This window comes from Xyrauchen texanus, chromosome 27 (genome assembly GCF_025860055.1).
Source record: "Xyrauchen texanus isolate HMW12.3.18 chromosome 27, RBS_HiC_50CHRs, whole genome shotgun sequence".
Classification (NCBI taxonomy): domain Eukaryota; kingdom Metazoa; phylum Chordata; class Actinopteri; order Cypriniformes; family Catostomidae; genus Xyrauchen; species Xyrauchen texanus.
Window position 1 is genome coordinate 38990900 of NC_068302.1, and position 27862 is coordinate 39018761.

Below are 27862 nucleotides of genomic sequence, written 5' to 3' on the forward strand. Positions count from 1 at the left end.
TTGACACATTTTGTTTTTACTTTAAATGTCAGTAAACGCATTTCAAATGAAACACAAAAAATATATATAAAATAAAGTACAACACATACAAAAAAAAAAAAAATCTTGTGCAAATTAAACAACTTATGAAATCTAACCAATCACATCATAGTCCATGTATGTGCAGTATCAAATATGTCATGCAGTGATTTATCAAAAATAATCAGACCACAAGCAAAAGCTAGTGAAATTGTGGATACAATCATGATCCAATTTAAGACTCTTTCATCAGGATGTTCTCATACTATGACTACCAAGACACACCAAACACAATTTCACCAAAAACAAAAACTGACACAGAAAATCAGGATTACAGAATACACTCATAATCGGATGTTGGCAAACCTGAATGCTTCCAAATTACATGTACATTATGATGCTGAAATATTTGCTTTCTAGTTTCTTTGAGAATCTATTTAAACTGGAATTTCCAATAAAAAACAATCACTGAGTTCAGAATGGCATACTACCCATTCTACTCTTACTACTTCTGCCATATGCGAGCGACAATGGCACAAATAGTATGAGTAGTATGCGATTCTGAACTCAGCCAATAACTAATTTGTTCATCAATCCGGGATGTGTGCATGATCTTTAAAGCAACATTACCAAAAGCCTACAGAAAAGCATTTTAAAAACATGTATGTAACTTCTGTAGGCTAGAGGTTAATTAAAATAAATAAAACATAAAAGCTACTCTTTTCCGAAGATAGAAAAAGGAGCAAACTTATATAAAAGGGGCAAGTCAAAAGTTCAGCTAAATAACATCTAAAATGAAAAACTTGTGAAGCAACAGAAAAAGAGATACTTTGAAAAAAAAATCAAAACTTGATTATACATGTATAAAGATCATTTCCCACAGTTTTGTGTGCCAAATAGGCTGCGATGATAAATGCACGATGTTGAGATGCTTTGCATTTTACATTTCTCAAGTATTTAGATAATGAAGCGTGGCAAAAAATACGTTTTCTAGATCTGTGATGGGTCTTTTCTGCCAGATACATGCAATCTACTGCATGAATTCAAATAGTCTCAGACGTAATTAATAACTCTACAAGCACTGGCATAATTATTCTTTTTAAATGAATCCATGCGGTCAAGCCCTCACTGCCAAGGTAAACGTTTGTTTAAGTGTGAGCATGGATATGGGCATTCTTGATGGTCTGGAATCCTGAATATATATATATAATTATATATTTTTTGATGGGGCATCTTAAATCTGCACATCTCAGTTATTTATTGTTTGAAGGCTAATGGTGGCACGTGACGACAAAAACGGAGTTGAGAAACAGTGGTTGGTGATCAGGGTGTGTAAGCAGGTGGAGGTTGGTATTGATTGGCAATGTCGTAGTCAGCTGGGTAAGTTTCACTGCTCTCCTCCATCTCGGATAGAAGCTCCAGGGCTTGCTCTTCCTCCTCAGTGGGGTAATGACGCAGCAGGTTGGCCGCTGTAGCTAAAATAGAGGCTCCGCCGGCACCGGCCACCAGGTAGAAGCTGATGGCAAATGTGACATAGATGAGCGAGCCGTGGTACTTTTTGTGCTGCTGTTGCAGGGATAAAATGAGTTCGGAGGCCCAGTAGCAGAAGCCGATCACTGTAGCGCACTGGAGCACTGAAATAGAGATTGTGATATTAACACGAGGGCTCAAAGGTAGAGATTCTGTAGACAGCTTCAATTATTATTAGGGCTGTCAATCAATTACCCTCTACAACTATGCGGACCTGGGGCCGCAATGTCGTGAAAAAAGTTAATGCTTAAAATATTCAAGTCTCTGAATACATAAGTCAGGTCTATGGGGTATCGTTTGAAAGCTTAGAATAAAAAATAAGGCTTCAAAACATTCACATGTGGAAGAAATATTAATATGAATATAAAAGTCTTCAAAATAGCACTTAAATGCACTCAAATCATATATCAAATGAAAGCTCTCATTCTCAGGAATTCGACTGTACAGTCACTATTTTGTTGCCCTAATACCACAGTTTGATTTTCAAAAGAATCACAAAGTGAAATATGATAACTAATGCATCAAATACAAATGTCTCTTTTATGCACCGATCACTGCAGCTGTAAGCCTCAAATGGCTAAAACATTATATCTGCTTTTAACTTAAGGAAATAAAAAAGAAAATAAAATAAATAATAATAAAATAGCGTGTGAATCATCCAAGATGTCCAGAACTTGATATGCGGTCCAGCAGGAAAAGCATGCTAAACAAATCATCGAAAATATATATTATGTGCTATTGATGTGGAAATGTTTAATATCATCGGGGAGGATCTCAGCTTTCTAATGACACCTAGATTGAGCTTCTAGTCCACTCAGAGGCCGAGATATTCGATGAAACAACGGAGGTGGTGCATGAACTGAAAGTTAGTCTGAATGTCTATGGACGAGCACATCTGTGAGGGCTAAAATGCATTAGAGCGCCACCTACATTTCAGATCGGCATTTTATAATGGAAGGTGATAGTACTTGCTGCCATCTAGTGGAATAAAATAAGTATTTTTGGAGGGAGCTGGCATGAACAGAACCAGAAATACATGCTTACAAATTTAGGACAACAAAAAAATTAATTATATTAATCATAAAATTATAAACATTTGAGTCTTTTTTTCCAATGTGGGGAGGGGGGTCTGAAAAATTAGACAAATTTTTGGCAATTAGTCCACAGTATGTGTAATTGGTGAGCTTTTAAATATGAGTATGAAAAATTGCAGGCGACAGCCCAAAAATACCCCAGAGTTGAAGTGGTTAAAATTTGTAATGCCGATTAATTAATAAAATGTATTACAATTAATTACATATCATCGCATATAAATATTTGTTGAGAAAGGCCCCCAAAATAAAGATAATTCAATATATATGACTAATCCATAATTTAAATAGTACAAAAATTATAAAAGTATTGTTCAAGTATATATAAAAAATTATATAAACGAAATAAATTCAGATTAAAATATATTTATTTAAATTTTAATTTATTAACATTCTGGAAAACAAGTAAAGCATGGATATGCAAAAAGCGGCTTTAGAATTCAATATATTGCTGTTTTATTTCCATATCATCTAGCAACCCTACAGAAGTTCTCAAAAGAGAATATTTTATTATATTTATGCTTTCATGTAATTATCATTTGTGTCATTCATTCATCAATATTATTTCATCATGCCTTTGTCTATACTGTTTGATGTTACTCTCTATAGTGAAGCTGAAGACAATTTCCACAATGTGGTTAATAAAGTCACTGATCTGAACTAAACTTAATTATAACACTCAAATTAAAGGGCTAGTTCACCCAAAACATTCTCTCATGCCATCCCAGACTTTCTTTCTTCTGCTGATCACAAACAAAGATTTTTCGAGGAATATCTCAGCTCTGTAGGTCCATGGAATGCAAGTGAATGGTGACTAGAACTCCAAAAGCTCCAAAAAGGAGATAAAGTCAGCATAAAAGTAATCCATCCAGCTCCAGTGGTTTAATCTATGTATTCTGAAGCGATCGAACCGGTTTTGGGTGAGAACAGACCAAAATATAACTACATTTTCTCTAGGCATGATCATAATTTCAAGCTTGATTACACTTCCTAGTGCTTGACGCATGTGTAAAGTGCTAGATGGCGCAATAGGAAGTGTAATCGAGTTTGAAATTATGATCACCAAGGAGCCTGCTGTCAAGATGTACAGTGAAAAATGTGTTACATTTTGGTCTGTTCTCACCCAAAACCAACTGGACCAATTCAGAATACATGGATTAAACCACTGGAGTCGTATGAATTTTATACTGACTTTATCTCCTTTTTGGAGCTTTTGGTCACCATTCACTTGCATTGTATGGACCTACAGAGCTGAGATATTCTTATAAAAATCTTTGTTTGTGTTCAGCAGAAGAAAGTCATACACATCTGGGATGACATGAGGGTGAGTAAACGATGAGCGATTGTTCATTTTTGGGTGAACTAATCTTTATATAATTAAGTTTTGTTCAGTTACTTTACTATCCACATTGTGGAAATGGTCTTCAGCTTCACTATAGACAGTAACATAAAACAGTATAGACAAGGCAAGATGACATAATATTGATGAATGGTGACATAAATGATGACACGAAAGCATGACTCATTGTGAATAATCTGATCTTTTGGTATGTACTATCATGAATTCAAACCTGTTAGAATGTGAGCAAAGGCGTATCTGCGTGTGATCTTGAGGGCTGGGTGTTTTGGTCCAAAGACATCCAGAAGAAATGCTGCAAGGCTGCACAGAATGCCCAAGAAACAAAAAGCACCAATGACCCGAAACAGCAGGATGGACTGAGAGTTAATACAAAAATCTGTGGGTGAAAAAAACAGTTTGTTGGTGACTGCAAAACTCAATTTCTGTCTGTAACAACTTCATGTATATAAGGTATGTATCTCATGTTTAATATCAAAATGTAATTTTAAGGTATTGACAAAACAAAAGTGATAATTATACATCAATCATAAAATAACTACCTCTTAAGGGGGCCACATCTAAAGATCATCTCATGGCCAAATTATGTTAATGTATGCAAAATAACAAAATGTAATACAGAAAAATGTATTACAATACACATTTCTTTCTTACCATCCATCAATCTATGTAAAATACCAACCATTAATAAGTGTCTCATCTATATATCCCAAGACGTCTGCAACACCAAGCTCTTGTCTGGGGCAGGTTCCTCCATGAACACGGAGCCAGGCTGGTTCTGCCAGGGCTGTACAAAGTGCAGTGATGGAGAGTGCCCCGGGCAGTGCAGACGCCAAGCTCCGCTCTGGCTGTTTGGGTAAGGCCGTTCCACCTCGCCTCCTCCGGTTTCCAGGTACAGCAGTTCCCGGGGGTGCGTACATGCTCATAAACTGACTAAAAAACCCTTGATTAAATGGTAAAATCCAAATACACCAGAGTGAGAGTGGACAGCTCTGTAGTTTTACCTCTGCTGGGCAGTACAGCTGAAAAATCACAACACACATTGATATTGTGAGAAATAAATGAATAAGCATTATGAAAAAACTACTTTATTATAATGGCTGAGTGACTACTGATCGATTGATTGTAAGCAAATGTTCAATGGTCAGAAAATAAAGACACAAAAAAACAGGGGGACAGAACAATCTCATTGATGGTAAATTAATGGATGTCTATAGAAACAGAAAGTAAAACAATACAAAACCCGCAGACTTAAGTAAATGATGATAATTATAGATCATTAGCTGATTAGTTTATGGTAAATGGTTGGTTATTGATCAAAATAGAGAGAGACACATTTCATAATAGAGCAATTAAAGAACAAAACATAGACTTTTCCACACCTCCACAGCTATAGAACTTAAGATCATCGGTATTTGAGTATATTTAAGCAGTTATACTCTTTAGTTTGTCCATATTTTTACCTGTTCGCTGTTTCAGAAGCTCTTCTGTTCGTGTTTTAATCAGATTTGATCATCAACTGGCCTTAAACCTTCACAACACACGAAAAACCCCTTAAACCCTTCACAAATCCAGCCTAATGTAAAACAACCCTCAAAAATAAAGGTACACAACGCGCTACTTCGAACGATCGCAGCTATATTAATATCATTTTGGTCTATTCTATTGTTTATTTCCGGAGAAAAACATACACAATAGTCCGCCCGCTTCCTTCTATCAGACGGCGTTTCTCTAGCTGCTGACTTCCGGTTCTGGTGAGGTGCCGTTTGGACCAATCAGAAGCGCCCTATGATGACGTCAGTTCTCGAGAACGCACATGACCTAAAATTGTGTCCAAACAGTGGGCATTCACTAAAGTACAGGGGTAATTTTTCCCCAAATAAATATATTATTTTGAATAATGGAAGTATTCAATATAAAAATAGATCTCTCTTCTATAAAAGTTGGTATGAAAATAATATTGTGTTATTTAGACAACTTTTAAATTCAAACGGTAATTTGGTAAATAATGAAGCAAAGCGGTTACATACAAAGTTGTACATGGTATATATATATATATATATATATATATATATATATATATATATATATATATATATATATATATATATATATATATATATAGTTAAAGGTGTATTAGAGAGATTTCATTTGGATATTTATTATTCCTGTGATTTTTGCTCAACAGAAAAATAATCTACTGTCCATCTTTTTTGTAATTGTGTATTTTTTGGGTGGATATGGAACAATTTATCAGAAGGAAAACCAAAATTATATTCAAGCTAAATAATTTTGATATATGTATATTATTCCAATGAAAATAATACTAATAATTAAATTTTTCTTGTGCAACTTTTTATTATTTTGGGGAAGTTCCACATACATAAGAAGAAATGTCAAGGTCCAAGCCAAATTTCAATAATTTTCTCCAGGAGATCAATCTGGTATATTTCTGTACATGTCTGTATACTGTTGTATATTATGTTCTGTTAATAATAATAAAATAATAATAATAATAATAAAAGAGAGACCTAAAATATATACAGACAGGAAGTAGAAACAGTCAGAGTTTCAGTGTAACCCTTGTGCTACCTTTGGGACATTTTTGTCTTTTAAATTTTTTTTTTTTTTTCGTGTTAATGTCAACAACATATATTTTACTAAACGTGTGTGTTTTGTGGGGAAATTTGATATTTCAAACACAGTTCTGATAATACATCTATAATACACTGTGTACACTAAAATAGTTACACTCAGGACCTTCAGAACAAAACATTTCCCCATAGAAACCCATTAAAACAGCAATATATTATCACAGTGCCATTAAAGCATAAAATCATGAATTATGTGATATTATGCTTTCATTCCGGAGCCCTGGCATCAAAATTTACATTTGTAATATTTTCCACCAGATGACGCCATTTTTCTCATGTTTAGCCAATGGAGCAAATACAAGCTTTTTTCTGTTTGCTGTGTTATAGAGAACTGCAGGCCAATTGAATAAATGATGCAGCAAAAATTGTGTGGGGGTGTTGAAAAAAAAAAATCCCCATTTAGTATTTGGGGAAAAAAAATAAAAATAATATATATATATATATATACAGGTGAAACTCGAAAAATTAGAATATCGTGCAAAAGTTCATTAATTTCAGTAATTCAACTTAAAAGGTGAAACTAATATATTATATAGACTCATTACAAGCAAAGTAAGATATTTCAAGCCTTTATTTGATATAATTTTGATGATTATGGCTTACAGCTTATGAAAACCCCAAATTTAGAATCTCAGAAAATTAGAATATTGTGAAAAGGTTCAGTATTGAGGCTTTGAGTATATAGGCTCAAAGTGTCACACTCTAATCAGCTAAACACCTGCAAAGGGTTCCTGAGCCTTTAAATGGTCTCTCAGTCTGGTTCAGTTGAATTCACAATCATGGGGAAGACTGCTGACCTGACAGTTGTGCAGAAAACCATCATTGACACCCTCCACAAGGAGGGAAAGCCTCAGAAGGTAATTGCAAAAGAAGTTGGATGTTCTTAAAGTGCTGTATCAAAGCACATTAATAGAAAGTTAAGTGGAAGGGAAAAGTGTGGAAGAAAAAGGTGCACAAGCAGCAGGGATGACCGTAGCCTGGAGAGGATTGTCAGGAAAAGGCCATTCAAATGTGTGGGGAGCTTCACAAGGAGTGGACTGAGGCTGGAGTTACTGCATCAAGAGCCACCACACACAGACGGGTCCTGGACATGGGCTTCAAATGTCAAACGTCTTACCTGGGCTAAAGAAAAAAAGAACTGGTCTGTTGCTCAGTGGTCCAAAGTCCTCTTTTCTGATGAGAGCAAGTTTTGCATCTCATTTGGAAACCAAGGTCCCAGAGTCTGGAGGAAGAATGGAGAGGCACACAATCCAAGATGCTTGAAGTCCAGTGTGAAGTTTCCACAGTCTGTGTTGGTTTGGGGAGCCATGTCATCGGCTGGTGTTGGTCCACTGTGCTTTATTAAGTCCAGAGTCAACGCAGCCGTCTACCGGGACATTTTAGAGCACTTCATGCTTCCTTCAGCAGACAAGCTTTATGGAGATGCTGACTTCATTTTCTAGCAGGACTTGGCACCTGCCCACACTGCCAAAAGTACCAAAACCTGGTTCAGTGACCATGGTATTACTGTGCTTGATTGGCCAGCAAACTCGCCTGACCAGAACCCCATAGAGAATCTATGGGGCATTGCCAAGAGAAAGATGAGAGACATGAGACCAAACAATGCAGAAGAGCTGAAGGCCACTATTGAAGCATCTTGGTCTTCCATAACACCTCAGCAGTGCCACAGGCTGATAGCATCCATGCCACGCCGCATTGAGGCAGTAATTAATGCAAAAGAGGCCCAAACCAAGTACTGAGTACATATGCATGATTATACTTTTCAGAGGGCCGACATTTCTGTATTTAAAATCCTTTTTTTTATTGATTTCATGTAATATTCTAATTTTCTGAGATTCTGAATTTGGGGTTTTCATAAGCTGTAAGCCATAATCATAAAAATTATATCAAATAAAGGCTTGAAATATCTTACTTTGCTTGTAATGAGTCTATATAATATATCAGTTTCACCTTTTAAGTTGAATTACTGAAATTAATGAACTTTTGCACAATATTTTATTTTTTCGAGTTTCACCTGTATATACATATAGATATATATTTTTTTTATTATATGGATATATTAAAACATTCAAACTGGTCTTTCTACCAGTCAGGCATACCTGTACAACAAGTGATCTGCACACTTTGCATATTGATATTATACACTGACACATGATAATTATTTATTGTTTCACTAATTTACAAATAAATATAACTATTGATATCTATAATTATTTTGAGTACACCATAGTATGTAAATTAATGCATAGTTTGGTGCATTTTCAACCCAAGAGTCAGAAATTTAAAAGAGCTATTTATCTTTTATAAATAAAAGAATAACGATACAAAGTTCAATTGTATTTTTATTTTTACAACACATATAGCAGTTACATATACAGTAGCTGTCATTAGAACAGCTAGGTGGTGCGTGTCACAATTAATATATACATAAATAAATTAATGAATAAATAATTCAACTTAAATAACTAAAATATTTAGCACCAACAATATGCAAGAAATAAAACAGAAACAAGTCAGTATTAGAGAACATTGCATATATATATATATATATATATATATATATATACACACAGGTGCTGGTCATATAATTAGAATATCATCAAAAAGTTGATTTATTTCAGTAATTCCATTTAAAAAGTGAAACTTGGATATTATATTTACATTTACATTTATGCATGTGGCAGACGCTTGTATCCAAAGCGACTTACAGTGCACTTATTACAGGGACAATCCCCCCCGGAGCAACCTGGAGTTAAGTGCCTTGCTCAAGAACACAATGGTGGTGGCTGTGGGGATCAAACCAGCAACCTTCTGATAACCAGATTACCAGTTATGTGCTTTAGACCACTACACCACCACCACTCATATTCATTCATTACACACAGACTGATATATTTCAAATGTTTATTTCATTTAATTGTGATGATTAAAACTGACAACTAATGAAAATCCCAAATTCAGTATCTCCGAAAATCAGAATATTACTTAAGACCAATACAAAAAAAGGATTTTTAGAAATGTTGGCCAACTGAAAAGTATTAACATGAAAAGTATGAGCATGTACAGCACTCAGTACTTAGTTGGGGCTCCTTTTGCCTGAATTACTGCAGCAATGCGGCGTGGCATGGAGTCGATCAGTCTGTGGCACTGCTCGGGTGTTATGAGAGCCCAGGTTGCTCTGATAGTGGCCTTCAGCTCTTCTGCATTGTTGGGTCTGGCCTATCGCATCTTCCTCTTCACAATACCCCATAGATTTTCTATAGGGTTAAGGTCAGGCAAGTTTGCTGGCCAATTAAGAACAGGGATACCATGGTCCTTAAACCAGGTACTGGTAGCTTTGGCAGTGTGTGCAGGTGCAAAGTCCTGTTGGAAAATGAAATCTGCATCTCCATAAAGTTGGTCAGCAGCAGGAAGCATGAAGTGCTCTAAAATGTCCTGGTAGACGGCTGTGTTGACCTTGGACCTCAGAAAACACAGTGGACCAACACCAGCAGATGACATGGCACCCCAAACCATCACTGACTGTGGCAACTTTACACTTTCTCAAAGCATTCTCTAATCTGACAAAATAAATAACGTAAGAGAAAATTAAAAAATGCACAACCATGTTTTAATTTTTTAAGCACTTTTTATCTTACACTGCTTTAGGGTTTGTGATATCCAGGAAGTCTGGACTCTGAGGCTGAAATTTGGAGTAAGTGGCCACCATGAGATTGACGCTCTCCACCTGGACCAAACCTCCTTCTTCCAACAGCAAGTTCAGCATCATCTGATGATAAAATAAAACATGATCCATATGGATATTTTAAAACCCTGAATAATAATGAATCTAAAGCAAAGTGTGCAAATCAAGATATAGAAACATTTCTGTCATAAATCAGGTGGTGTTTTGAAGTTTCATACCCAGTGGGTTATTGGTGAGTTTGAACTGCATGGGGTATGTGATATTAAGTCTACCTGAAAAGAGATACCAGGTGAAAACACACAAGATGTCAGTCAAGATGGAATGTATTTCAAGTTTAATTCACTGCAACTGACTTACTCAGCTGGTCTAAAGCAGATGGGGGCATAATTACTGAAAAAGAATATGATATCTGCATTAAAACAAGTTTCCTGAGGATCATTAAAAATGAGAAAATGTATTTTATAGGCAAAATACACATCTTTAGACTGTCTTTTAGACCACAACATACTCTTCCCTCCTTTCTCCACATCTGAGCTGTCATTGGGCCCTGCAAGCATGGACACGGAGAAACGGTTCTGGAAGACCTGACCCACATGGGGCTCAAACATGTTGAAGGAGAACTGATGGAGGAAATGAACAGACACTTTCAGAACAAAAACCCTGGAAAATATTTAATAGTTTTCCAAACAATATATATCCATCTGAACAATCCATCTAAAACACACACACACACACACACACACACACACACATATGTATGTATTATGTGTATTTATGATAAACTATCTATCCATATGTATGTTAAATGGTCTAATGCAGATAGATAGACATAGATGATAGATGGACAGACATATAGATGATAGATATATAGACAGACATATAATATAATGGACAGAGATAGACAGACAGATTTCTGCCTTTTAAGTCACTTTAGAATAAATAATTTTCTAAAAGAATAAACGTGAATGGTAAACGGAATTCTTAGCAAACAATAGATGAGTTGGCAGTACTTTTAAAGTAAATGTATTATATTTCTATATACATTTTTACAAATATGAGAATACCCATATTGTTTTATTCTCTAAATCTGCACCGAGTTTTAACTCGCGCATGCCATTTGCAACGTATCCGATTGGACCGAAGGTCCGCCTCTAGTCAAATACCATTGGACAATTTCTCCATCTGTCACTCTTAATCGTGATTATATTGGTTATTTCAGGTAGTCCATACTAAATATTCAATGAGCAAATTTGGCGCCACAAATCAAACACGGAAATTCTGAGTTGAAAACAACAAGGGCAAGGGATTTTAAAACGCAAACACTCGGCACAGTAATAGTTTTATATGTTTTAAGTTTATAAAATTGCGTTTTAATATGTTTGTGACCGATATTCGAAAGGATTTTTATGATGTTGTCGTTAATCAGGTGAGTAATACACACTTTTGCTTGTGTTTGGTTGCTTGAACAATTTAAGCCTATATACTACTGGTTATATATATAGCTACTATTATATAAAAGTACTACTAATAGGCCACATATCGTTAAATATTAGTCTTGTTATTAGTATATGTTATATAATATACGCTCATTTGTAATTATATGAGTACCAGTGTTGGGTAAGTTGCTCTAAAAAAAAAAAAAAGTTATTAATTACATCTACTACAGTGTAATTAGATTATTGTGCTAATTCCTCTGTCTGAAAAGTCATTATTTACATTACTATTTGCTGTCTAAACCCCATAAATACAAGGATAGAAATGAAATTGTTATTTGAATTCTTTCAAATAAATCATATAAAATTCAATAAATTATTAATGAACTGGCCAAATAATTTAAAGGGGCAGCGTTAAATTAGAAAACATAAATTTTAACATTAGATGTTAAATTTCAATTTTAAATGTACTATTGTTTTATATAGAGCCTATACAGCATTTAACACAAGTACAAGAAAAAATAAGAGTAATCCCTTTACTTTTTTCAATGAAAAAGTAATTTTAATTACAGTAATTACTTAGTAATGCATTACACCCAACACTGCTAATTTGCCTCATATCATTAAATACTATTGTTTTTATTAGTATTTGTCATATAATATATACAGAGTTGTAAAGGATATATTTTATGTTTTTTTGCTTTTGAGTTTGAACAACAGTTTTGCTTTTATAATTGGAAATAGCACACTCAAATCCATACTACACACTTATTAATGAACTGACTTTATATTTTAGTTATTTTGTTTCTTGTTTTTTATATCTTTAGAGAGTGGCTTTGCTGGTGTCTCCTGACATTGATGGCCTCTGTGCATGTAAAGTGCTGCAGGTTAGTAATCTATAGATACATATTGAGAGATTTTATTGGTCATAAATTACATAAATGGCAACATTGATCAAAGACTACACTGAAATGAAATATGCAAAACTGCAGATTGTGGAAGAACATTAGTTAAAATGGTAAATTAATAAATAAATACAAATGTGATGTACATATAGCCTAAAGTATGCATATAAATGATCATGACATACAGTTATATACAGTTTAGTGTTTATTTCTATGTCCATTATGTTCAGGCTCTGTTTCACTGTGATCAAGTCCAGTACACACTGGTCCCTGTCATGGGATGGCAGGATTTGGGGACTGCGTTTATGGAGCACAAAGAACAGGTACTTTAAACAATTTACAGTGTCTGTACAGTTGCTTTGAATGGTGAAGATGGGTGTTTGTATGCCAGTTTTATGTCTCTGTTTCAAAACCTAGTTAACTGCCTAACTTGACAGCATTTCTGGGCATTGCAGGTGTGTTTAAATGTGCCTATGAAGCCAGCAAATGCTGTCTAGGTTGTCTATATATATCAACTATATACTGTAGGCTGTTTCTAATATTAAATGTGTGTTTGTCCTGGTTCCTTTCTGTTTTTAGTACCAGTATTTTGTTTTGATAAACTGTGGGGCAAATGTGGACCTGCTGGAGACCCTTCAGCCTGAGGAAGACTCTGTGTTCTTCATCTGTGATACGCACAGACCTGTTGATGTTGTCAATGTTTACAATGACACTCAGGTACAAGCATACATCAGCATTTTACCAAATATTTTGAATGATCTCTTGAAATGTAACATACATTTGCATCACATTACATCAACAGATTAAGCTCCTGATAAAGCAAGATGATGATCTTGGCATTCCATCCTATGATGACATCTTCCGTGATGATGAGGAAGAGGAAGGAGGTGACGGAGATGATTCTGGGAATGAGAGCGACGGCAGCACAGAGCCTTCTGGGAAACGGAGGCGTTATGACGAGGCATGTCTCCACCCACGGGCTGTCTGTCAGTGGTTTAACAGATAGTCACGCCCTAAAATAATGCTATAAGTTGAGCCAATATTGCTGCTTTGAGCTAGATTCTTAAACAAACAGCGAACCTATTTGGCCACTTTAATATCTGGGGATCTTGTTTCAGGGTGCATTGGAAAGGAGAATAGAGCGGCAACGGGCTCGACGTGAATGGGAAGCTCGCAGGTCATTAATTAATGAATGTCGTAATGCTCATTCCATTTTAAGATTGTCAGAAAGATTGTTTTGTAAAAACATTAAAGTGTGCTTTTGTTTGCAGGAGAGAGATTCTATTTGACTATGAGCAATTTGAGTTCCATGGAACCTCCGTAAGTAACAAGTTCTCTAAAATAGAATCTTTTAAAAAATGTATAGTCATATGTTAGTTATTTGTCTTATTTTAAATTCTTTGGCTCGCTTTAATGATAAAGAAGTACACAAATTTGTATATCTTGCTGGCTGTTAAGATAGTACTCTGTTAATGGCGGGGGGTTACTTTAATAAAGTGAGTAGTGTTTGGGTGGTCATGTGACCTTAACATCTCAAGGAACTATTTAGAATAGAACAGTTTTAATGTAAGACCACTGATATGAGTGAAGTCTAAAGTCTAGTTAAGTGCACTTTCTAAATAAGTGATGTCATTTACTTTGTAATACTGTTACTGATTATTTAGCAAATAAGATATGTTTTATTCAGAGTTTGTTGATGGGACTCTTTGTTTATTCTTTGATATATAGGCGGCAATGGTGATGTTTGAGCTGGCCTGGGTAATGTCTAAAGACACCAAAGACATGCTGTGGTGAGGATAATTCTATGATGATATGGATATTAATGACCATTTAGAGGTCGACCGATCGTGGATTTTGCCAATACCGATAACTAAGGTGGTGGACAAGGCAGACAACCGATTAATGGCAGGTCATTTTTAAAATAGTTTTATTGAATGTAAAAAAATGATATGATGGACACAGACATGTTGGCTGCAAAATCCCAGGTGCTGTTCATTGCGCAACCAAAATCCCAATAATAACCATAAAAAATGAACAAACAATCCTGAAATACACTTCCTTATTTCAGGACTTTTATTTTGAAATTATAGAGATTTGTTCCCATTTCAATGCTCTAAAGTATTTATCAAAGTAAGCTTTTTATAGCTTATATGTTTACCACATTATACATATGTTTTTACAACATGAGTTTTTTTTTTTATATCATTATTCACAAGATATGAGTTTGGAAACACGGTGTACTGTATGAGCTCCCAGGGCGCCATGTTTAATCACGCTTTTCTTTGCGTGCCCTTGCTTCAATTTAGAACACATTATTTATATAATCAAAATAACTACATATTGAAGGATGAAAATATGGATATTGTCAATGTTGAAAGATTGTAGAATCCTCCGGAGGAGAAATACAGAGGAATAAAATACTATCGGCAAATATCACAATTGATTTATGCAGATAGTTGTTCCAATAGGCAGTTATCGGCATGATTAATCGGTAAAACCGATATATCGGTCTACCTTATAGACCATATGAAACCAAAAGGCTTTTTGTTCATCCCTAATGGGAAAAAATTTGTTTCTTTGAAAAAGATCAAAAATATACACCTTTGTGTAGGGCTGTCATTGTTATGATATTTGGCTGACGATGAATTGTCAATCAAATAATTGCGATTTACGATGATTAATGGACCCTTTTTACATATCTGGGTTTGGAGCGGAAGTAAACGTATAGCAGAGTAAACTTGACTTGGTGAATGATCGACCACAGCAAATATAATTTTTGCTTGCCCATTTGCTCCTAAAGCAAAATAAACTATTATGCTTTTCACAGTTTTTCAGAAGGCAAAAATAGTGAGCGCTGTATAACGTGTATGAACCCGCTATGACCAGAAACATTTGCCATTACAAGATCATTTAAAGTGAAGCTGAAGTGCTTTGCATTCACTTTTAAAGGTTATATATTTGTGGGATTTTGGTGTGAGAATTTTTATTTGAGAACTGTAATTGCTGTGTTATGTTTGCTTCTTAGATCAGTGATTCTTTAATTATTTTGTTAGCATGAACAGTTGATGATTTTCATTTCATATACATTTAAATACTTTGACAGGTGGAGCGTTATTGGACTGACTGATCAGTGGGTTCACGACAAAATTCCACAGTAAGAATCCCACCCTTAGCAGATATTCCCAACAATTTATTCAGAACATCTCGTATTTTTTCAATGATGTTTGAACCAATACATTTCAAAGTAAACTGCATGTCCGTCTGTGTCATACAGCATGAAATATGTGACGGACATCGCAACTCTGCAACGTCACGTGTCCCGACACAATCATAGAAACGAGGATGAAGAGAACTCGCTCTCCATCGACTGCATGAGGATCTCATTTGAATACGAGTATCCTGCACAGCATCATGTTGATTTTCTGTGTGAGTGTGTTCAAAAGGCAGTACTTGCATTCTGGACACTGCATGGTTGCTTAGTATTACGTGAAAATGTTTGTAGTATGAACCATTTAATTCTAAAGTATTCCTTAATGTATATAAAAAAAATAAAAGTAGTAGATAGTATGCCATTCTGAACATTTGCATTCTGTACACCATTAACATGCACTTTTTAAATGGAAAATAGTATGCAAAAAGTAGTATGCCACAAGTAGTATGCTGCTCTGAACATTTGCATTCTGTACACCATTAACATGCACTTTTTAAATGAAAATAGTATGCAAAAAGTAGTATGCCACAAGTAGTATGACGCTCTGAACATTTGCATTCTGTACACCGTTAACATGCACTTTTTAAAATGAAAATAGTATGCAAAAAGTAGTATGCCGCTCTGAACATTTGCATTCTGTACACCGTTAACATGCACTTTTTAAAATGAAAATAGTATGCAAAAAGTAGTATGCCGCTCTGAACATTTGCATTCTGTACACCGTTAACATGCACTTTTTAAATGGAAAATAGTATGCAAAAAGTAGTATGCCACAAGTAGTATGCCACTTTGAACGTTTGCATTCTGTACACCGTTAACATGCACTTTTTAAAATGAAAATAGTATGCAAAAAGTAGTATGCCACAAGTAGTATGACGCTCTGAACATTTGCATTCTGTACACTGTTAACATGCACTTTTTAAAATGAAAATAGTATGCAAAAAGTAGTATGCCGCTCTGAACATTTGCATTATGTACACCATTAACATGCACTTTTTAAATGAAAATAGTATGCAAAAAGTAGTATGCCACAAGTAGTATGACGCTCTGAACATTTGCATTCTGTACACCGTTAACATGCACTTTTTAAAATGAAAATAGTATGCAAAAAGTAGTATGCCGCTCTGAACATTTGCATTCTGTACACCATTAACATGCACTTTTTAAATGAAAATAGTATGCAAAAAGTAGTATGCCACAAGTAGTATGACGCTCTGAACATTTGCATTCTGTACACCGTTAACATGCACTTTTTAAAATGAAAATAGTATGCAAAAAGTAGTATGCCACAAGTAGTATGCCACTTTGAACATTTGCATTCTGTACAACGTTAACATGCACTTTTTAAAAAGAAAATAGTATGCAAAAAGTAGTATGCCACAAGTAGTATGACGCTCTGAACATTTGCATTCTGTACACCGTTAACATGCACTTTTTAAAATGAAAATAGTATGCAAAAAGTAGTATGCCACAAGTAGTATGCCACTTTGAACATTTGCATTCTGTACAACGTTAACATGCACTTTTTAAAAAGAAAATGGTATGCAAAAAGTAGTATGCCACTCTGAACATTTGCATTCTGTACACAAGGGGGCAGTGGTGACTCAATGGTTGAGGCTCAGGGTTACTGACCAGAAGGTTGGGGGTTCGAGCTCCAGCACCACCAAGATGCCACTGTTGTGTCCTTGAGCAAGGCACTTAACTCCAGGTTGCTCCGGGGGGATTGTCCCTGTAATAAGTGCACTGTAAGTCGCTTTGGATAACAGCGTCTGCCACATGCATAAATGTACACTATTAACATGCCATTTTTAATAAGAAAATAGTATCCAGGATGCTTACAGTGTACAGAATGCAAATGTTCAGAATGGCATACTTTCCATTTAGTTAATAGTATGCAATAAGAAGTATGCTATTTTGAACATTTCTGTACACTGTAAACATTTTTCGTACTATTTTCTGTATAAATAATAGGTAGTATGCAGTTCTGAAAATGCCTCATAAAGAGTTGATGTGTGTATCGAGTTGTGTTATGACCCTTGACCGTGTGCATCAGTCTGCGTTTGGTGTTGTATCAGCACTGGTCTCTGTACGAGAGCATCTGTAACTCCTGCTACACTTCCTGCAGCTTTAAAATCTGGTCTATGAATGGACAGAAGAAACTGCAGGAGTTCCTGGCAGACATGGGGTGAGTGGGTATTTCCGTTTGAATTGATGTGCACTGAAGCATCAGTTCAAGTTTTACTGTTGGCAAACATATTCAGCATGTAGTTAGACTATAGATCAACTTTACTCTGCAAAAGAGTGGCTTAATAGTATTAAATCTGTTTCTTGAACATTGATGTCTTCTACCATATTGTTGATGTTTTATTTTGCCACGGTTAAGGGGCTTTTGGACTAAGAATCAGAATTATTTCTTACAATAATACAATATATTTCTGTAGCGGTTTATATTATTTTAATGTTTTGCATGGTCCCAGGTGTTTGCATATGAGCTGTTTAAAACGGGACCCATTCAATCATAGTTTAGAGTCAAACAATCTGTTTAATTATCTTTTTTCTCTTTAGTCTCCCACTCAAGCAGGTGCGGCAGAAGTTTAACTCCATGGATATGTCGATCAAAGAGAACCTGCGTGAAGTCATCGAGGAATCGGCCAATAAATTTGGGTGAGTCGGAGTCAAATTCATATTTCTGTTACATAATAGTCAGTAAGAAAACATTCATTAGTGGTTTTAACTTCTGTTTAATCATTTATTTGACTTTTTTCTTCCTCAGTATGAAAGATATTCGTGTTCAGACGTTCGGCGTACACTTTGGCTTTAAGAACAAATTTCTGGCCAGTGATGTAGTTCACGCTGCTGCCGCCCTGCTGGAGAACGTGGAGAAGGACGAAACACCAACAGACAACTTCATCAAAGCTCTGGACTCTCTGTCCCGGTATGACAATGAATCTACAGAGTATCCATGATCATGGAAAACCTGGAAATTTCAGGGACTTTGTACTTTACAGGGTTGAATAGGTTGATATAATGAATCAAATTCGATAGTGAATATGCATTTTTGCTCTGCAATGATAGTGTTGTCCCATGTATGAGAAAGAATCTCTTTCTCCACTAATGCTGTCCTTCTTACTTGGTATATTACGAACCGATTATTTTACAACGGGGCAGGAAAATAAGTACTCTTCTCATCCTTTGTTCCGCAGGAGTAATCTGGAGCGGTTGCATTTAGGTATCAATCTGGCGAAGAAGAAACTGAAGGCCATTCAGCAGACGGTGGCTAGCTGCATTTGCACAAACCTCATATTGTCACAGGGCCCTTTCCTTTACTGTCATTTAATGGAGGTTTGTAATCGATTATCTTCATTTAACAGTATATAGAATCCACTGTTTAAACTTTATGGACCCTCTGGCGAGTCCAGAGGGGGGCTCTATATATTGCGAAGTAAGTTTATGCCTAAAACGTTGAAGTCCCCGGTTACATAAGTCAGATCTGTCGGGTATCATTTAAAAGCTTAAAATCTGAACACCATCACTTTTGCATTTGTTACATAAAAACTGAAAACGTCCGTGTCGCAAATAAGCGCCACCTAGAGGTCATGTGGTAGAAATATTAATGGGAATATAAAAGTGTTTCACATTGCACTTAAGTTGTATATCAAATGAAAGCTCTCATTCTCAGGAGTGTAACTGTCCAGTTTATTTTATTGCCCTAAGACATAAAATACAAATGTCTCTTTTATGCACTGATCACTGCTGCTGTAAACACCAAGTAGCCACAAACTTTATATCTGCTTTTACCTTCGGTAGTGAACTTGCTTGGCTGAAAATCCCAACGTTATATCTTGGATGTCCAGAACAAATTATGTCAGGAAAATAAATCGAAACAAATCGTTGGAAAAATGTTGTCGACTGATGATCAAATGCTGGGAGGATCTCCACTTTGTAATGGCACCTAGATTGAGCTTCTACTCCACTCCAGAGATATTTGATGAAACTATGGGGGTGGTGCATTTACTGAAATTTACGCCGGGTTCACACATCCTCCGTGAGCGAGGCGGTCGCGTTGGACGTTCACATTGGCTGCGTCTCTGCGAAGAGAAACCGCAGCGCCTCTGCGCAGAAAATAAAGATATCTATGGGGTCCTATGCCACATTTTTTCTTTAATAAGGTCATATAATCTGAGGTTATTGCTGCTTCAAGGACAACAGCGGGCAGTCAGCACTGCATCTTTATCAGCACACTTGGTTGTGATTAGTTCATGTTGTGTAGACCTATATACACAGAATGGCAAAAGGTCCGGCAGTTTATTAATTCTTTCCTTTTATTGAGTTTACTTGCATGCAGACATCAATTGTAGTGTACTATAGGTTCGGTTTGGATCATTTTTGATTTGCTTTTAGTCTTTTCAATAATCTCCTGATTATTTCAGTGTTGTACTGCACCCAGAGCTCAGCATGAGATGTGCGGCAAAACTGGGCTCAACGCCGAAACTATCCGCTCACTGCAGCTTCTGGGATGCGTCACCTTGCGACTCACGCTTTCAGTGTAAAAGGTGTCATCCGTTAATATGGGCGGCGAAGCAAAAAAGCGCCCCCCTCATGCCCCATTCACGGAGGATGTGTGAACCCGGCGTTAGACTGAATGGCTATGGATGAACACATCTACAAGGGTGCCTCCTACATTTCAGATCAGCATATCGTGATGGATTCTTTTTTTATAGTACTTGCTGCCATCTAGTGGACTAAAATAAGAACTTTTTGCAGAGAGATGGGGTGAATAGAAACTGTATTGCATGCTTAGGACAATTGTTTTTTAAATTATCTGTTCATCAACAACAACTTACATTTATATAGCACTTTTCTAGGCACTCAAACAATTTACATAGTATAGGGGGAATCTCCCAACCACCACCAGTGGTCAGCATCCACCTGGATGATGCGACGGCAGCCATAGTGCACCAGAACGCTCACCACACACCAGCTATTGGTGGAGAGGAGATGGTAGAGTGATGTAGCCAATTTAGGGATGGAGATTATTAGGAGGCCATGATAGATAGGGGCCAATGGGGGGAATTTGGCTAGGACACCGGGGTTAAACCCCTAGGGATTTTTAATGACCACAGAGAGTCAGGACCTCGGTTTAACGTCCCATCCGAAAGACGGTGCTTCTTTTACAGTATAGTGTCCCCATCACTATACTGGGGCATTAGGACCCACACAGACCGTAGGGTGAGCACCTGCTGGCCTCCCTAATACCACTTCCAGCAGCAACCTTGGTTTTCCCCAGGAGGTCTCCCATCCAGGTACTGGCCAGGCTCAACCCTGCTTAGCTTTAGTGGGCAACCAGGCAAGAGCTGCAGGGTGATATGAGACCAGTTTTCTGTAAAAAGTTAACTTGTAAATTTAATCGTGAAAGATTGCAGGCTGCAGCCCAAAAATGCTTTTTAAGTGAGTTTAAGGGCTTAAAGTGTTTTATGTCTCACTTACTGTTATAATGTAAACGGAGAATGTTTTTCTGTCTGTAGGGAACACCAGACGTGAAGCTGTTCTCCAAACCTCTGGCACTGACTCTGCTTTGTAAATATCTGCTCAAAGCTTTCGTCTGCTCTGTAAGTTGAACTGAAAAACGACTTGTGTGCCTCAAGTTTTATGTTGAGGTTCTATGATGCAGTCAGCAGATTTTGTGTTTTACGATCGTTATTTTGACCGGATGGTTTAGATGTTTAATGCTCAACACTGAACAAAACTTTTTTGGAGTTTGTGAGGGATGGGATGGATAAATATGCCAGGTCACAAAAGGAATGTGGAGGTCAGCACGTGTACAGGTGTGACATGCCAGTTCTCACATGTATGTTTTTCTGTGTCAGACAAGAAATAAACGTTGTAAAATCTTGCCGTTGATAATGGCCGCTCCTCTCGATGTGGAAAAGGGAACTGTGATCGTCCTGGGAATTCCACCAGAGTCAGACACTTCCGACAAGAAAAAGTGAGTTTGTGGAATGTTTTGATACAGAGATGGTGCAGTTACCCCATCTACATTTGTTCTCCGAAGTTTCAGCGTTTTATTACTATGCACTAAATTTATTTTCTTCCTCTAGTTTCTTTGGCAGGGCTTTTGAAAAGGCTGCTGAGAGCACCAGCTCCAGAACTCTGCATGATCATTTTGACACATCAAGTAAGTAACATCTTTCACAGTCATGGGCTGTGACGTCACAATCAGCACCTATATGAACCACAAGGGGGCAGAACAACCCAGAGCTTTAATGAAACCTGTCTGCTGTTTCGACCAGTGGTTTGTGTGCGTCAAAGTGTTTAGATTAGGGTTGGGTGTTGGTACAGATATGGGTATGTTTCAGATATGATGCCCACATTCCTTGTGTGTGAAATAAGTTTCTTTCTCAGCTAATGCTGTTCATTATACAGAGGACCTTCTAACTAGGTACATTTAAGAAAATATAAATGTTACAATTTTTATATATATATATATATATATATATATATATATATATATTTTTTTTTTTATTTTAGTCCCATTTTAGCTTTTTAAAAAAATCTACAAATCCATGTATTCCTTCAATAAATGTCATATGTTTTGTTTTAATGCGTAATTTAAATAATTACAACTTTTTGTAGAAGTCATGCTAAAAATCGGTAATATCTCTTTAAGAGAACCGGTAGTTCTGTAAATGAGCTTCTATTAACAAGAGAGGACTTGAATGCCTTCTGTACCTCATTTGGTACCCGATTTTTACCAAGAGGTGCTAAAAAAACGAAATTTTAAAATACATTGCTTAAATCGTTCAATAAATGGAAAGTATTCATTTATTTTCGGAAAAACACGACGACAGACCACTAGACCGCTGCTGAGGCAGGAAGCGCATAGACGGCGCTGTCATGTGACACCTGTTACTTTTGGCATCGCTGTTCCGATTGGGCCAATAAATATATTTTAAAGATACTGCTGTGGTAGTATGAATCCTTGCAACTATCAGTTTTAATTACAAATGACTCTCCAGAGTGAAAAAAATGAGATTAAAAAAAACGTTTTGAGATTTCAGTGCTAATCAATGGAGGATTCAGTTTTGTGAATTATTGTTAATTGCCTGAATGAAATCCTTGTCCCCTTCGTCTGGTACACCACTTCTATGACATGTAAAGCTATTTATGTTTTTATTTTGTATTGTTTTAATACAAGCATTAGTGCAAGGCCGAAGAAGTGTGCAAAAAAGCAAAACAAATGTATTATTAATCATTTTAATTATTTAAAAACAATGTTTGACCCTTGAATTCACAGCATTGGTGTTATCAATGTTAAAACCTTTTATTCTTTTTTTTTTCTTTTATGTTTTAGCATTTTTTTTCAAATACAAAAGTTTTGGGAAATAATTGATAAGGTTTAAGTTCAGAGGCTGCTTAAGTATGTATGTATGTATGTATGTATGTAGTGATTTTTCCCAGCATGTTAAGTTATTAATATTTGGTGTTGTACCCCATTGAACCCTCAAAATGTGGCGGTGTTAACTTGCTGCGATCGTGAAACAAAATTAAATAAGAAAGAACAACAGCCAAGTTGTCCTTCATGAACATGAATAATGTCAAAAATGTTTACCCTCAGCATCTATGGGCAAAAACTGAACTGAATGGAAAATGTCACTATTTTGTAAGTTGTAAAGTAAATGTTTTTTTATAATGACCCATTTGCAATTTGATGGAATGAGTCAAATTCAACGTCAATTCTCAATGCAATTAAAAGATGCAGAACTTTTATAGACTAGCGCATATTAGTAAAAAAATCTATATTGGGATTTAAATATCAATATCAAGATTACGATGCATCAGAAAATCAATATTTTTACCCTGTCCTGTTTTAATTAGAATTTTCAATGATCATAAAAGTAGTAGGCTAAACATTTTTGATGACTTCATGTGAATTGGTAGAAGACGAGTAACATAGAAATAGTGCATTTAAACTTTTAGGTTTAGGTTGTCATTTTTAGGTTAATAATGTGACCTGCTCCATCATTTTGATTTACTTTGTCCCAAAGAAACATTTAGAGTTGTAAATGCACTGAAGTAAAAAGGAAAGAATTGAAGTGATTCTATCAGGCAAACATTTAAATGATTACATCTAGACAATCAGGGCTGGAATGGTAATCTGGCATACCGGGCATTTTCCCGGTGGGCCGACGCACTTTGGGGCCGATTAAGGGCGGACTGGCCACTGGGAGCACCGAGCGAGCCGTTGGGTCAGCCGCGAAACGTGCCGAATGGGCCACAGTGAGCTAAAATGAGCTGACGTGTTATGCAGAACGGACCACAAAACGGCGCCGCGATATGCAGAAAAGGACAGCGAACACCCCAACCACCCCGCTCAACATTTGGGCCAGTTGCTGCGTAAAATCCCGGGCTGATTTCTCTTCCCAGTCCAGCCCTGTAGACAATGATTAGGAGTAGAAATATAATTGTTTATAGTAAGATTGCAAACTATATAATATACTATAAACCAAGGTTTATACCATCATGAAAAGAAAACTGGAAATATCAGGGAATGTTTAAATCTTGTTTTCCAGACCTAGAAAAGTTTTTGAAAATTAATTGTGTGTGCGTGCGTGCGTGCGTGCTCTAAAATTTGCATGAGCTAGATTTTATTCTTGTTGAGTACATTTTCTTTTTAGCCATAGTGATGGTCCATTTGTCTAATGAATCACAAATAATGCTGAATGATTCATTAGCAAATTAGTCTGAAACGATTATATTGCATGTGTGTGTGTGTGGAAAAAAAAAAATGTGTTTCTTGTTTGTTGTCCTCGCTGTCTTATTCATTGAAGCACTGCATACAAATGGTTTGTTGTATATTACTAGGGGATAATCTCCACGTTTGGGTCCTGACCACCCTAAAAGGGGTTTATTTTGCGCTAAAGACCTTCTGACTGTACATTATCCAGCTTATTACATGGCTACCTACCAAATAAATAAACCAATAGACTTAAAAATATTGATTGATTGCTGAAATTACATTATTATGTGAGAAGAGGCCGTGGAGTCTCCAGAAATGGCTGAAGTCCACCTACGGTTTGCATCGTTGAGTTTTTGTTTTATAGTGCGAAAATGGCATAATGCTCACTTATTACACGACCACTTGCAAAATACATAAATGAACATGAAGCTCCGGTTTGCGCTTTAATTTTGTTGGTGTTTATTTTGTCAAAATGACCGTCTGACTGCTCATTATCCCGCTTATTACACGACTACTTGCCAAAAGAAAAAATGAACAAAATATTGATTTGGGATAATATTATTATATCACTTATAGATATCGCAGATATTCCGAAACTATCAGACTGTATTCTAGAGAGCCATAAAGTAAAGTCTTAACTTTTTGTTATTGAATAATTTGTTTTAACAAATGGAGCCGTTTTAGTGTTCTATTAATAGTGCAATATTAGCATTTGTTCAACATGCACAACACGCCATTCTGACACACACATCACTCTTCATATACTTTTCAGTTTTCCCTTGAATTTTATCAGTTTGGTGTCAAATATCTTCAGCCCTACCAGACCCCAAAACACACACACACACACACACACACACATGCATGCGTGTACCTCAGTCAACATGTTCGATATAGGTCAAGTGAAGATGTAATGCATTTAAAGCTTCTCTCTGTCTCTCTGCAGTAATTGAGCTAAAGATGGAGGATCGGGGCAAGTTTCTGGATGCGCTCATCACCCTACTATCATAAAGCCCCAGTGCATCCTCGTAATGATCGTCAAATTACCCACACAAACTCTGGACATGAACTGTGTGTGCATATGTGTAGGATTTCCCCTCAACTGGTTTGAGTCCTCTTCATGCGCGCACACAGTTTCTCCATGCATGGAATTTTACACCCCTTGTGTAAACGTGAGATTTGCCGTGTTCTCAGGCAGTTTGGTGCCAAATGCCTCCACAGAAGTTCGTCTTTTATGCCGTCTACAGTGCTTCCTGAAGACATCAAACATCTTCCTCCGGGATCAGTTGATGTTTTGGTCATGTGGTGCCAGACATTCTGGAACTGTACTGAACTGTGTTTGTGTCCGTACAGGCCTGATATTAGTGTTTTGTGTTGTGTAATTTTAGTATGCATGTGTGTGTATTTAAGACTTTAAATAAATGCATTTTATGATCTTTTGAATACTTGGCACATTTAATAATTGGCAAATCAACAATGTTATTCTTATCTTTATTAACAGAGTAACTTGGGTTATACATATTACAAATATTATATACATTTAAAGCGTAAATAGCATTAAGCATCCGTTTGTGTTTTGTGGCAACTGAACGTTGTGCACCCATTAACAATGAACAAGTAGTATTTGAATTTGTTGAAAAACAAGCTTTTCTGTGAAACGTGTTTTGAAAAGTAATCACATTAAAAATTACTTTGAAGTTACTTTCTAAGTAAGTAAACTACTTACAATTTTAGATTAGTAATTTGTGGTTAATTACTTTTTGAGTAACTAACCAAACACTGTTCATGACAACGCCGGTAATTCCTGTAAGCGATCACACTAAAATAATTTTCACATAGTGTCTTACAATGCAATGAGGTCCAAAACTTTGAAGCTCCAAAAAGCACATAAATGCAGCATAAGACACCAGTGGTTTAAGCCATATCTTCTGAAGCAATCTAATCAGTTTTGGGTGAAAACAGACCAAAATATTACTCCTTTTTCCTCTACAAATCTTGACATCTGCTGTCTCCTTGGTCATCTAGCTCTCCGTCTATGCGTCAAGTACTAGCAAGTGTAATCGATCTTAAAATCAAGATCGTTCCTAGAGACTGCAATTGCAATATATACACTGAACAATTAGTTATATTTTGTTCTGTTCCAACCCAAAACCGATTGGAATCGCTGCAGAAGACATGGATTAAACCACAGGAGTTGTATGGACTACTTTTATGCTGCATTTATGTGCTTTTTAAAGCTTCAAAGTTCTGACCACCATTCACTTGCACTGTATGCACCAACAGAGCTGAGATATTCTTCTAAAAATCTGTGTTCAGCAGAAGAAAGTCAGTCATACTGGGATGGCATGAGGGGGAGTAAATGATGAGAACTTTCATTTATGGGTGAACTGTCCCTTTAAGTGTTAAGTTGAGCAGAATTGTACAATGGCGTTGTAAGCAAAACTTTAGGTACAGCCTATTATTAAAGTCAAAATATCCATTTTAGCCATTGTGCACATTTACAGAATACCTAGTATTCAGAACTACACTAAGGGATACATTTGAGAACGTGAGAAAAAGTAAACACTAAAAAGATAAGCAGTTGACTCATGCTTTGATAATAACTTAACAGACATAAACACATCCACCCAGTCATTAGGGAAGAGGGCTTTTCCACAACTGTGTGCGAGTACATGCAAGTGGATAAACTCCTGTCCCAGTGCCATTAACTAAACTTTTGGTAAAAAGTGGCACAGCTTACCCCCATCTCCCCTACATACTCTGCAGTACACTAGTGTTCCATTCCAAACTTATCCATTGTCTTTCTCAGCCCCTGTCCCGGCCAGACTCTCTTTACTAATAACGCTGGGTTTGCTGTTCTTTCCACTAAGCTGCTTTTCTGGAATGTAATAATGCATTGGTTAGGTGCACATCTACGCTCTACTTGACTAGTATCCTGTGGGAATACATCTCTGTTTTGATTTAAGACAACTCTAGTGTATGTTAGAAAGAAAAACATAATTGTATGCAAGACACATCTGTTATTATGGTTATAACAGTGACTTGTAGTGATGTAAAAGCCGATAGCCGAGTACTTTCTTTCATGTTCTGGCGTGTAGCTGCGCACTTGTTTTCTCGCTCACTGTTCTTGAATGGTTTGATCCCGTGAGGATTAGCTGCTCTGGATAACCAGGAACAATAGAAGTCATCTCTGCATGGCAGTATCACACTGAGCTGCCTGCATGAATGTGTGTGTGTGTGTGTG

General features: G+C 36.4%; 2 protein-coding genes across 2 annotated transcripts; one reads left to right on the forward strand and one right to left on the reverse strand.

Moving 5' to 3' along the window:
• Positions 1 to 7: 7 nt before the first annotated feature.
• LOC127621339 (transmembrane protein 127-like) lies at positions 8 to 5733 on the reverse strand. The gene is made up of 4 exons (XM_052094900.1): positions 5460 to 5733; positions 4679 to 5018; positions 4211 to 4375; positions 8 to 1652 (listed from the first exon to the last, which is right to left on the reverse strand). The coding sequence occupies exons 2-4, from the start codon at positions 4920 to 4922 to the stop codon at positions 1342 to 1344; spliced, it is 720 nt and encodes a 239-aa protein (XP_051950860.1). The 5' UTR covers positions 4923 to 5018; positions 5460 to 5733; the 3' UTR covers positions 8 to 1341.
• A 5889-nt stretch (positions 5734 to 11622) lies between these two features.
• Positions 11623 to 26004, forward strand: LOC127621327 (cell division control protein 45 homolog). The gene is made up of 18 exons (XM_052094884.1): positions 11623 to 11761; positions 12596 to 12655; positions 12904 to 12996; positions 13253 to 13390; positions 13476 to 13634; positions 13792 to 13850; positions 13945 to 13993; positions 14402 to 14463; positions 15777 to 15827; positions 15948 to 16067; positions 17938 to 18069; positions 18450 to 18548; positions 18658 to 18819; positions 19088 to 19226; positions 21410 to 21493; positions 21752 to 21870; positions 21983 to 22059; positions 25565 to 26004. The coding sequence occupies exons 1-18, from the start codon at positions 11711 to 11713 to the stop codon at positions 25627 to 25629; spliced, it is 1719 nt and encodes a 572-aa protein (XP_051950844.1). The 5' UTR covers positions 11623 to 11710; the 3' UTR covers positions 25630 to 26004.
• Positions 26005 to 27862: the final 1858 nt, after the last annotated feature.